This window comes from Dasypus novemcinctus, chromosome 4 (assembly GCF_030445035.2).
Source record: "Dasypus novemcinctus isolate mDasNov1 chromosome 4, mDasNov1.1.hap2, whole genome shotgun sequence".
Classification (NCBI taxonomy): domain Eukaryota; kingdom Metazoa; phylum Chordata; class Mammalia; order Cingulata; family Dasypodidae; genus Dasypus; species Dasypus novemcinctus.
The window spans coordinates 72991658-73004292 of NC_080676.1; the positions used below are offsets into that span (position 1 = coordinate 72991658).

The 12635-nt window shown below is 41.0% G+C and overlaps 1 protein-coding gene across 2 annotated transcripts in view; it reads left to right on the plus strand.

Moving 5' to 3' along the window:
- Nucleotides 1-7045: 7045 nt before the first annotated feature.
- UBXN7 (UBX domain protein 7) overlaps nt 7046-12635 on the plus strand; it is an 87392-nt gene continuing 81802 nt past the window's right edge. The window contains exon 1 of one of the 2 annotated variants that reach the window (XM_004465865.4): nt 7046-7192. In XM_004465865.4, the coding sequence (XP_004465922.2) occupies nt 7120-7192 (73 nt within the window). In that variant the 5' untranslated portion in view covers nt 7046-7119. The remainder of the gene's footprint in view (nt 7193-12635) is intronic. The other variant, XM_023590988.3, reaches the window with a different exon arrangement.

Genomic DNA, 12635 nt, shown 5'->3' on the forward strand with positions numbered 1-12635 from the left:
ACCCAAACCTCTGGCCAGGATATTTGGCCATATAAAAAGAGGTGGTGGAGCTTTAGATGTCTGGCAGATGGGTTATATAGGGCCTCTTCCAGGTGCAGAGGGTATCACTATGCATTTACCTGTTATTGGTTTCACATAAGCATTCCCCTGCACACCTGCCAACCAAACGTCCACTATTAAAGGACACAACTGAGCAGAGTCTGAGAGACAGATAAAGCAGATACAACCCCCAGATATTGGTTACTTTGAGGGCTAAAGAGACCCATGGGAGTTATGGTCATGGCCGATGGGCTTAACTACCAGGTCAGATGGCCCCTCTTTGGAAATGGTGTTTATATGTGATGAATCTGGACTCAGATGGGATCTCTCTTCATAAGACTTTCATGCTAATGTGCTGGAGGTGCAGTTAGTGTTGGGGTTTAAGATATATTTAGGGGATTTGAATCTCTGGACTGACAATGTGATAGCCAGGTCCTGAGCCTCAACAGACTCCAGCACCTACAATCTGATTTATTGGACTTACCACACTCAGCTAAGATGGAGTTGAAGAAGGACAACCACCACACCATGGAGCCTAGAGTGATTACAACTGAAAGTGGGAGGATTGCATCCAGCATCCAGGTGGAATCTGAGCCTCCTCTTGACATAGAGGTGCAATGGACACAACCAATCCAATATCCACATAGAAGAGGTGGCATTGGATTGGGAAAATGGACATGGTGGCTGATGGGTATGGGGAAAGGCAGGAAGAGATGAGAGGTGAAGTCGTCTTTGGGACATGGAGCTGCCCTGGATGGTGCTTCAGGGGCAATCACTGGACATTGTAAATCCACACAGGGCCCACTGGATGGAATGGAGGAGAGTATGGGCCATGATGTGGACCATTGACCATGAGGTGCAGAGGTGCCCAAAGATGTACTTACCAAATGCAATGGATGTGTCATGATGATGGGAACGAGTGTTGCTGGGGGGAGGGGGGGGAGAGGTGGGGGGGTGGGGTTAAATGGGACCTCATATATATATTTTTAATGTAATATTATTACAAAGTCAATTAAAAAAAAAAAAAAGGACTGCAGTGTCTACAGACAATATATGGCATGCCCAAAGTCCCACTTCACCAGCACCCTAACTGGGTACAAAAGGAGGAGAAAACATGGCAGATTCATTTGCTTTAGAACCCTCATAGGGACAGCCTAATGGAAAGGGAAAACGGCCCGTGATAGGAACAGATCAAATACCTCATTGGGCAGACGTATTTAAAAGGATGGGCAGTATTCCTACCACAGGGCCTTAGAAATCTTAATGAAGCACCCACCAAGGGAGGCAAGCCAGTTTTGTTTTTTTCTTTAATTTATTGAAATATATCACCCACACACAAACATACATAAACAATAAGTGCATAGTAATAGTTGTGAGCTTATAAGCCAAACATATATAACATCACACAGGACTCTCATAACTCACCCTACCACCAACACCTTACATTGTTGTTAAACCTTTCTAACTAATGATTAAAGAGCATTGTCAAAGCATTGCTACTAGCCAAAGTATTTTCCCCCAACCCTTCTTCCTATTATATTATCTTTATGTCATTTACATATAAACATACATACACAATTAAGTGTATAGTAAAAGTTGTGAACTTACAAAGCAAACATGCATAACATCATACAGGGGTCCCATATATCAACCCTCCACCAACACCTTGTATTGTCATGAGATGTTTGTTAAAACTTACAAAAGAATATTGTCAAAATCTTACTACTAATTATAGTCCTTATCTTACATTTGGTGTGTTTTTTCCCTAAAACACCTTATTATTATTTTTAAAATATATTTTTTATGACAGAAATTGTAAACTTACAAAACAATCATGCACATATGCAGAATTCCCAAGCAACACCCCTCTATCAACACACCACACTGTGGTGGAACATTTGTTACAGATAATATTCATCTGATTGTTACCATGTCCATAGTATACATTTGGCTCATATTTTCTACACTGCCCCCTTAACAACACAGTACATCTTTGGCATAGATGCAAGATTATACTATTATTGCTAACCACAGCCCATAGGTCATTCCAGTTGTATTTTTCCCACACGTTCCCACCATCCTGCAGTAGTGATATTCATTTGCTCTAGATCACAAAGGATACTTTTGCATCTATACCATCAACCACAATTATCATCCACCTCTTGGTTTACTGTGCTATTCAGTTCCTAAATTATTTTCTAGCATTCTGTCAATTGGCATTTACATCCCTAGACTACCATTTTCAGCCATATCCCCATTTATAAACTGTTACTATCTGTTACCATCCACTCTATACATTTCCACTCTTTTACAGTAAAGCTAATTAAAACTTCTACATATATTAAACATCACTAGTCCATCTCAGTCCTTCTCATCTCCATTAAGAATCCAGCACCTACCACCAGGTCTTGAAGATATTTTCCTACAATTTCTTCTAGAAGTTTTATGGTTCTTGCTTTTATTTTTAGGTTTTTGGTCCATTTTGAGTTAATTTTTGGATAAGGTGTGAGACAGAGGTCCTCTTTCCTTCTTTTGGCTATAGGTACCCAGGTCTTTCAGCACCATTTTGCTGAATGGACGGTTCAGCCCGACCTGTGTGGGTTTGACAGGCTATTCAAAAATCACTTGACCATCCATGTGAGGGTCTGTTTCTGAGCCATCAATTTGGTTCCATTGGTCTATGTATCTGTCTTTATGCCAGTACCATGCTGGTTTTACCACTATAGCTTGGTAATATGATTTAAAGTCTGGAGATGAGGGTTTGCTTTTCCTTTTATGATGTTTCTGGCTATTCAGGACCCCTTACCCTTCCAAATAAATTTGCTAATTGTGTTTTCAATTTTTCTTTTTAAGTGCTGGTGGAATTTTTATCAGGGTTGCGTTGAATCTGTATATCAATTTGAGTAGAATTGATATCTTAATGATATTTAGTCTTCCAATCCATGAGCATGGAGTATTCTTCCAGTTATTTAGGAATTTTTTATTTCTTTTAACATTGGGTTGCAATTTTCTGAATATAAGTGCTTTATGTCGTTGGTTAAGTTTATTTCTGACTACCTGAGTTTTATCTGTCATTCTATTTTCACCACTCTTTTGCTACTTTGCTACTTTTCTTGATATAATCTTCATTTCTAGACTCTCTTCCAGGTCTCTCTCTCCTGTCTTTTCTTTTCAGGCTCTAACACACCCTTTAGTATTTCCTGAAAATCTCGTCTCTTGCTTAGAAATTCTCTGTTTCTATTTATCTTGTGACTATTCTAATCTTGCCCTCATTTTTGAAAGACAGTCTTGCTGGACATAAGGTTATTGGCTGGAAGTTTTTCTCTTGTAGTATCTTAAATATATCAGACCAATGTCTTCTTGCCTCCATGGTTTCTGGTGAGAAAACAGCACATAATCTTATCAGGTATTCCTTATATGTCATGCATTGCTTTTCTCTTGCTGTTCTCGGAATTCTCTCTTTGTCTTTGGCATTTGACATTCTGATGAGTATGTTTCTCAGAGTTGGTCTATTCGGATTTTTTTGAATGGGAGTACATTGTGCTTCTTGGACAGGGATATCTATGTCCTTCAATAGGGTTGGGAAATTTTCTACCATTTCTTCAGATATTCCTTCTTCCTCTTTTCCCTTTTCTCCTTCTGGAACACCCATGACATGTATGTTTGCACATCTCTGGCTGTCATTTAGTTCCCTGAGACCTTGTTCAATTTTTTCCATTCTTTTCTTTATCTGTTCTTTTATATGTTCACTTTCAGAGGCCATTTTTTAAAGCTCACCAATCCTTTCTTCTCCCTCCTCAAATCTGCTATTATATGATTCCAATATTTTTAAAATTTCATTTATTGCACCTTTCATTCCCATAAGATCTGCTATTTTTCTATACATGCTTTCAAATTCTTCTTTGTGCTCACCCAATGTCTTCTTAATATCCTTAATCTCTTTAACCATCTCATTGAATTTATTACAGAGATTTGTTTGAACATCTATCATTAGTTGTCTCAACTCCTTTATGTCATCTGGAGGCTTCTCTTGTTCCTTTAACTGGGCCATAGCTTCCTGTTTCTTGGTGTGGATTGTAATTTTTGGTTGGTGTCTTAGTATCTGGATTACTAGAGTATTTATTATGGGTGCAGTTTTTCTCTTTAGTTTAGGGCTTCCTGCTCTTTCTCCCTTGCTGTTTTTGTAGTAGGAGCCAAGGATGTAATTGGTGCTATAAACTGTGGAGGCTCAAGCTGCCCTCATTGCCCCAGGGATGGATGAAGCCTCTCCTAACTTTCTTCTTTCCCAGAGGTAGGGACAGAGTCACAGTTGTGTGGAATAATCCAAGTCGTGCAGGCCTAGACTGTAATTGCCCAGAGAGACTGATGAAGCTTCATGGCCCTTTCTCCCCTTTCTGGGGCATGGATGGAGTTGCAGAGGTGGGCAGCAAGCTATGCAGTGCAGGTCTAAGATGACCGCAGTTGCCCCAGTAGACTTTTAATTATTCAGTTTGTGCCAGCCAAAGGTACCCTCAGTTACCTTCATGGACTGGTGCTGAGCTAGCCAGCCTCCTCCCTGCCAGAGGTGGGAATGAAGCCTAGGCTAAGGCTGCAGGCTGATCCAGGTGAAAGAAACCGGTTCCTACCATGACTGTGATATGTGGTCAGGCCGGCTTCCCCTCAGGCTGGCTTCCCCTCAGGCTGGGGGTGGAGTCAAAATGGCGGCCACCAGCTCCTTTCCAGCTTGGACAAATCCACACCCCAGCTGTTTCCAAGGTTATTCCTTAGCCATCCAAATCTACCAATCAGTAGCCGAAATCGGCAGCCAGCCGTCTCCTCCTCCCGTTTCTGGGAAATGGAGCTTCCAATTCCGGTCACAGAACAGCTCCTGGGGTGGCTGGCACCACCAGGGTAGGACAATCACCAGCCTCTGCAGCTTGGCAATTTCCAGGAGAGGCTGGCACAGGTCCCTGCAGCTTCTTCCCTGTCGGAGGTGGCACCGGGTCTTAGGCTAGACCTGCAATCTGACCTCAATGGAAAGAAACCAGTCCCCACCAGCACTGTGATTTTCAGTCCATTCCGCTTCCCCTCGTGCCAGGAGCAGAGTTAAGAGGGCAGCTCCTGGCCTCTTTCTGACTTGGACAGACCAAACTTTAACTGTTCTCAGGATTATACTTTAGCCCACTGAATTTTATTCATCAGTAGCTGGAGTTGGTGCCCAACCATGTCTTCCTCCCCCATTTTTGGGAAGTGGCGCTTTCACTTTCAGCCGCGGAACAGCTCCCAAGGCGGCTTGTGCCTCTGTGGAGGATCGGCACCGGCCTTCAGGGCATGGAGCGCTCTACTTACGAGTCTTCTCTGTGGATGGGCAGTCTCCTCCTTCCATTCCTTCAAGGATGTTGCAGGATGCTCTTCTGGCCTCCCGAAGCCCCCAAACAGGTGTTTCAGCTAGCTGCAGAGAGCTCTGGGTGTTTGCTAACTGCCCTGTAGCAGGAGCTGACTCTAGGAGCTCCTTGCTGCCATCTTGCTGTCTCTCCAAGCCAGTTTTTTATAGGATCCTTGCAAGCATGAGAGTATGGACTGACAGGCAGCCTGGAGCCCAGAGCTAAATGTAATCCGAGATGGGATAACACTACAAACTTCTTTCACCATCACCCCAGGTACTGTAATAATACCTTGAAGAGGTCTGGGATGGACAGTGCCTAGGGAATGGATTGGGATCCTCTTACCTATAAAGCAGTAGGCCCCTGCTACCCTAAAGCTAACCCTGGCATTCCTGGAAGAGAGAAGACCCAGACAGAAGTTGTGGCAATGGGCAAATGAGCATCCAATTCTGAAGGGCACGTCTGTGGCAACAGTGTGCTGGGTGACTGTTAACAGTATTAGCATAGAGGTGGCAGGGGGATAAAAGGTATGGTATAGTAAGCCAGGGCAAGTCCATGTTGTGGCAGAGTTCATATCCAGGGGAAGGAACTAACACTAGTCTCATATTAATAGAAGGCCGTGATAGCCCAATCTGTATTCCTTATCTTTTTTTTTTTTGGCTAACTGCTAATGCTAATATTTGAAACACCACTAAAAATGTGTTTTTAGCTTTTAACCACCCTTCACTAGACCTACAACTTCCTGCTTTCTTTGCTCTTCAGCCCCACATCATCTCAAACTCATTGCTGGGAGATTTAGTTTCCTATTCATTTTCAGCCCCTGCAGGTTTCTCTTATTTTTCTGAGGTACAAACTTAAAAGAATGACTGTTTCTTAGTGTGGGCCAAATCTTCAGGTGTCTTAAACTGAGACTTCTAACTTTATTCTCAATGGTAGTATCATCAGCTTTGAGAGCATCCCACTCATAATTCTGTTGATAAGTATTTAAAATTAGACAACGAAATATTTTCTGTTTAAAAATAAAGGAAAAAATAACAAACCCTCATTTTAAACGTAAGGAAACTAATTGGAATCCTTAGGAGAGAAACACGTTGACATTTATTGAAAGAAAGGAGACTGAAAAATCGTTTACTAAAACCCCGCTACGTGCCAGACTGCACTCAATGTTTTTTTGGCTTGAGAGGATTCTACTATTTTCCTTCTGGGGGATAGGGTCGCAGCACCCGGGAGCAAAGCGATTAATACAGAGGTTGGGGAACCTGTACTAGAGTTGCTCCACTGCTGATGTAGTACGATTTGGATTTTGATGCGAGCCTCAAAATACGAAAACACATACTGTTATCGGTAGTTGGGTCTTCTGTAAAACTTAAGAACTTGAAACGCAGGGAATCTGCTACCTGCCGAGACCGAAGCTTCCTCCGGAAACCAGGAACCAATATCGCGTCTACGAGGTTGGCCTTGGAGCGCGGAGTGGGGGGAAACCAGAGGTTGCCCAGAAGGATGCAGGGAGCAGGTAGCAACCCACCAACCAACCCGCAGGGCAGGGAGAGCGCTCCCGGACAGGACGCGAAGTGCGCCTGCGCAAGCGGCGCAGCGCCGCGGGAGGGGCGGAGCGTGGGGGCAGTCAATGAGCCTGCGCAAACGGCGCAGCGAGGTGGGGGAGGGCGGTCCGTGTGTGTCTGTGTTGTTGTTCGGCGGCAGCGGCGGCGGCGGTAAGATGGCTGCCCACGGGGGCTCCGCGGCGTCCTCGGCGCTGAAGGGGTTAATTCAGCAGTTCACCGCCATCACCGGTAAGAGACGCGGTTACCGGAAGGTGAAGACTGCGGTCCGGAGCGGGCGGCGGGTCTGCCCCGGGCTTTCGCCTACATTCATGCATTCCACCCTCGGGCTTTACTCACAGCTACTGTCCTCTCTCTTGAGAAAGAGGCGACGACGTCGTCGGGGTCCCCGGGTTAGGCGGGAGACAGACCCCTCCACCCCCCCGACCCCCGCTCGTTCCCGGTACCCTTGTTCTCTTTTTTTCTCGCAGTGTTGAGCAAGACCCCAACCCCCTGCTAATCCATCCCGTGCGAATGGGCCGAGCTCATCTGTCCCCGCCGGCCCGGGGACCTAGGGGCGGGAGGAGTGGGGGGCCGCACCCGGGCCACCGCCCTCCTTCATCATCTCTTCTCTGTGCAGGCTTGGGATAGAATGCATCACCTCACCTTTTTCCTTTCTTTCCAGACCAGGTCTTTCGACCCCTCCACCCCCCACACTCCGTCCCTGGCTTGCCCTTCCCCTTTCTGGGCCCCTCGGAGCCATCGCCATGGCCCTGGCGTGTTCGGGCCCTCCCGCCTTAACGGCGACACCGGTGGGTTCGGCAGCGCCTTTACAGATCCCGGGGGTTAGTCCTCCAGAAAGGGTGCTGGTGAGGAGTACCTTAGGGACAAGGATTTTAAGGGAAGAGTGAGGGGACTTAATTGTGAAGCCTGGAAGAATCCTGGGTGGCGATTCCCACCTCCCCATAATAAAATCATAAAGACCAAGTCGATGGCGCCGGGGCCTCCTGCTGCTAAAATAGGGATGGCGGCAGAAACTTCTCTGAGAGAATCTGTTTCTGGGTGTCAGTATCCCCAAACCCTAGGCCTAGTTTTGTGTGTGTGCGTGTCTTTTTTTTTTTTTTTTTTTTGGACCCCTGCGAAGGGCACACGCAGATCTTACCGCCTGGAGAAAAGGCCTTAAGCCATTGTATGAATTCCCCATGTCTTGTTTCTCTCTGACGGTGCTGAACTTTTTTTGCATGAGTTATTAGAGGGCGGAGCAAATGATGAAGTTCTCCTTGGAGTGATTTGAGAGAAGAGTACTCCATGTGCCTGAGTGTAATTTTGCCGTTCTAGTTTGTTATTATGTCAGAATGTTAGTTTCTTCCCTTAGCAGATATATACTTAATCTGGTAATTTGTTAGATGCAGAGAATATTTAATGGTCTTTCTTAGAATTTGTTTTGCAAGATCTGGTTAGGTAAAATCTTAACTTTGTATTAACCATTCCAGGTTGTATGGAAGCCACGTTTTATAATTAAAGCTATTTTTATTTTTCTACTCTGCAGTTAATAACTGATGTTTGATACATTATCTAGCTTGTGGGTGTGAAACACCACGTCAAAGTTGATAAAGTAAAATTCGTAATAAAATTTCTGTGAGGAATAGGATACTCTTAATAATAATTTTAATCTTTAATCTTTTGCAATATATTAAAAATGTAATGTATTTCCCAGTATCTAACTAAACCCCATCGTTATGGGGAAATTAGAAAATTATTATGAATATAAGTAAACATTGCTGCATTATGTTTACACACAAAAAACCTTGTAGGGAATCAGATATAGAAGTATCCATTATTCATCCTTTCTTTAGGGTTTCTAGGGGTGATTTATTTAAAATGCCATTTATATAATTTCAGTTTATGTTTAATGCTACCCCTTCAGGAACTCAGACTGCCATAACCTCACATTATTTTTTCTAATTCAGCATTTATGTTAGAGAGAGACAAAAACCAAAGTGTGCCAAGCTGAATTGACTCAATTTAGCTTTTCTGTTTCTCTCTGCTAGTCTGCACTGTTTGTTTCTTGGTCTCAGGCCTTTTTATTCCTGAATTAAATTGGAGTCCCTCAGTAGATATTGATATCTGGAAATCTACAAAAAGGAAAATACCTTAAGTTGTTCTTAATATGTTGTGAATTTGTATTAAAAATTTTGGGGTTCTTTTTATAAGATAGTGATTAACCGTTAGAAACACATGGCTACCCCTCTTCAGCCTTTTTCACATCTTACAAAGAAATTTTGGTGTTATCTCTCTTGACATATATTTTAAATTGCTGTGTTTATGATATAAAGGTATTTTATTCATTGCTAAATGAATCTGAACTTAAGCGCTTGTCCTCTGATTTCAAAAAGATGTGGAAGCTCAATATTCTGATAAAAGCACTGCATCTTTAAAAATCCTGCCAATCTACCTTTTTTCATGGCATTTAGGAATAGAAAGGGAAATTGAAAGATTTCTTGTCAGATTTCTCACTAAATAGAACACATCTCTATAATCTATGAGTATAAAGTAATTTGCTTTTAGAAAAATTATTGAAAAGATATAAATGAAATAATTTAGAATAAAGGGGCAAAAACTAAACCTCTCACAACATCAGAGTTATTTATTTTAAATGTGATCTTTCAATTCTTGTTTATATACTTTTACATTGTGGATCTTAATGTGCATGATTTAGAATTCTGAATTTTTCATTTACTATTACATCATAAACAATTTTCCCATGATCAAAGTCTTTAATAAGCAAATAGTCAACAAAATGATGTTCTTTAAGGTAATCACACTGAGAAGCTATGTGATGCCTTTGGAGTCATTTAAATGTAAATAAGAAACTCAGTCCTGTTACTTTATAGTCATACCACATTTTATTTTATTCCATTTGATATTCTTTGATATTCATCATACATGACTTTGAATGGTTGTTGGCTTCTTTCAGAAGTTTTATCAATTCTCAAAACATGAAAAAGGATGTGCTGCTAATTTGAAGGTAATTCCAAAAAAACAAATATTTTAACATGGTAGTATCCTATTAACACTAACTTGGGCTGATACTCAGCCACACATATACAAAATGCACAAATGAATTCAGGTAATTAATGAGGTAAAGGTATATAGACATCTATAAAGTAGGTAAAAATAGGAATCAGAAGGTAAAGACAGAATATGAGGGAATAGAAGTGGAGACTAAGAACAGCACAATAGGTTGCTAGTTTAGAATTTCACAGAGCTTTGTGTGTAGTAGACATTCACATTCTTCTTGAAATTATAGAACTTCAGTTGTAGAAAGGACCTTAATTCAATATTTTTCTAAAATTGATGAGTGACTGCATATTCGTTATAGAAATTAGAAACTGATGTGTGTAGTATTTATTTTTTGTGGTCAGTTTTAATTCCTATTATTTATAGTACATTTCACTTGGATTAGTATTGATGTGTTAAAGTTCTCTGTGTCAGAAAGGTGGTCTCCAGTGTTCTAGACATCAAAAGAAAGTTCTTTTGGAATTTTAGGAATTACTTCAAAAGATCATAATAGCTTGAGCAGAAATTTAAGGGAGATAATAAATGGAATCTTACAAATAATTTCAGTATTTATTATTAAATTACTTTGTGCCCAAGGCATGGTTCAAATCCTGAGGATACTACTAAGGATAGGACATGGTCTCTGTTCTCAAAAATCTTAAAGTTAAATGGGAATATAGACTTGTAAATAGGCACTGAAATACAGTGAAAGAATGGTATGGAGGTATTGTGGGTTTGTAAAAGAGGGAGGTCAAGACAGACTTTCTAGAAAAAATCATTTCTTAGCTAAAACTTGGAGGATAACTTATCTAGGAAGATATGTTTCTGGCAGGAGCAACATGTGCACAGGCCTGTAGGAGAGAGGGACACACACAGAGAAGAGAAGGGAATGACATGGATTTAGGGGATTGATGATAGTTCCAAATAAACAGAGCAAAGCTAGCAGAAGATGCAGTAAATGGAGTTAAAGAGATAAGCAGGGACCAGATCAGGAAGGACCTTGTAAGCCATGTTAAGAAATCTGGGCTATAGTCTGAGTGTAGTGGGGAGTCAATGAAGGGTTTTAATTGGGGGAGTTAAATAATCAGATTTGGGTTTTTAAAAAGAAACCACGTGACTGTAGTGGAGAAGAGATGTAGACTACGAGATCAATCCAAGAAAGGAACCATGTCCTGAAATAAGTGGCAGAGAACTGAACTCTGAAAGATGTGGGAAGAAGTTGTAGGAGTGACAGTGAAACTTTGAATTCTGTTTTGGACATCTGCGTATATAATGGTGCTATTAATAAAGTTATGGAAAGAAGAGATTTGGGAACAAGTTGGTTAGTTCAGTTTTGGATAAGTTAATTTGCTATCAGTGGGATTTCCAAAGGGAGCTCTTTAATAAGTAAATGAGATTTGGGTCTAGAAAGAATAATGAGATCTGAAGAGTCATACTGATGGCAGTTGTAGCTATAAAATTGGTTGGCATTTTGCAGCAGAGAGTAGAGTATGAGAAAAGAAGAGTCTGAAGGACACAAAGCTGAAGTACATTAATCTTGAAGAGACTGCAAAAGAAGAAGGTTCAGAGAAGACTAAGAAGAAACCAGGATGTAGGAAAACCAGGAGTGTAGTGATACTTCACATATTAGGTAGGCACAACAGGAAATCAGGAATATTCATAGATTTTTTTTCCCTTAGGGCTGGAAGACATCTTAGAATCCATTTTGACCCATTCCTGAGGATACAAGTGAGAAATTGGAGGCCCAGAGAAGTAAAGTGACATAGGGTTACGTATATTTCTCAAATTTATTATTAGAAAGGACCTTTAAAAATAAAAGTCCAATTCACATGGACCAATACTTTTGTAAAATGAAGTATAATTACTTGAAAAATGAAAAAATAAAAGCCATGCAAAATACAAGTGCAAATTCTTTTAAAAATTGAGTTATAATTTACATACAGTAAAATTTACCTTTGTTGTTGTTTTTTTTAAGTGCGTACAGTCGTGTAACCAACCAAAATCAAGATGCAGTGCAGTTTCATCACCCTCCAAAAAATCCTTCTTGCCTCTCTATAGTCATCCCCTCTCACTGTAGCCTAAAGTATTTTCTGTTTTATCATTTTTTCCCTTTCAGAATTAATATAAATGGAATTATGTAATATGTAGCCTTTTGAGCCTGCATTTGAGATTCATTCATGTTGTATGAACAGTTCCTTCTTTTTTATTGGCCATATACTATAGTTTGCTTATCCGTTTATCTAACGAAGGACATTTATGCTGTTTCTAGTTTTTGGAGATCATAAACACTGCTAGACATTTGTGTATAGGAATGTGAATATAAATTTTCATTTCCTTTGAATGATACCTAGGAATGGGATTAGATTACTGGATCGTATGATAGGTATATGTTAAACTTTGTAAGAAACTGCTTGTTTTCCAAAGTGGCTATAACTTTCTGCATTCCTGTCAGCAATATTTGAGAGTTCTTCTTGCTCTGAATTCTTGTCAGCACTTGTATGACCAATTTTTAAAAGCCATTCTAGTAGGTGTGTAATGGTATCTGTAGCAGTTTGATACGTTTATGAATTCCAAAAATTCGTGAGGGAAGTAACTTATGCTTTATGGCCTGGTATCTGTAAGCTCCTATCCCAAA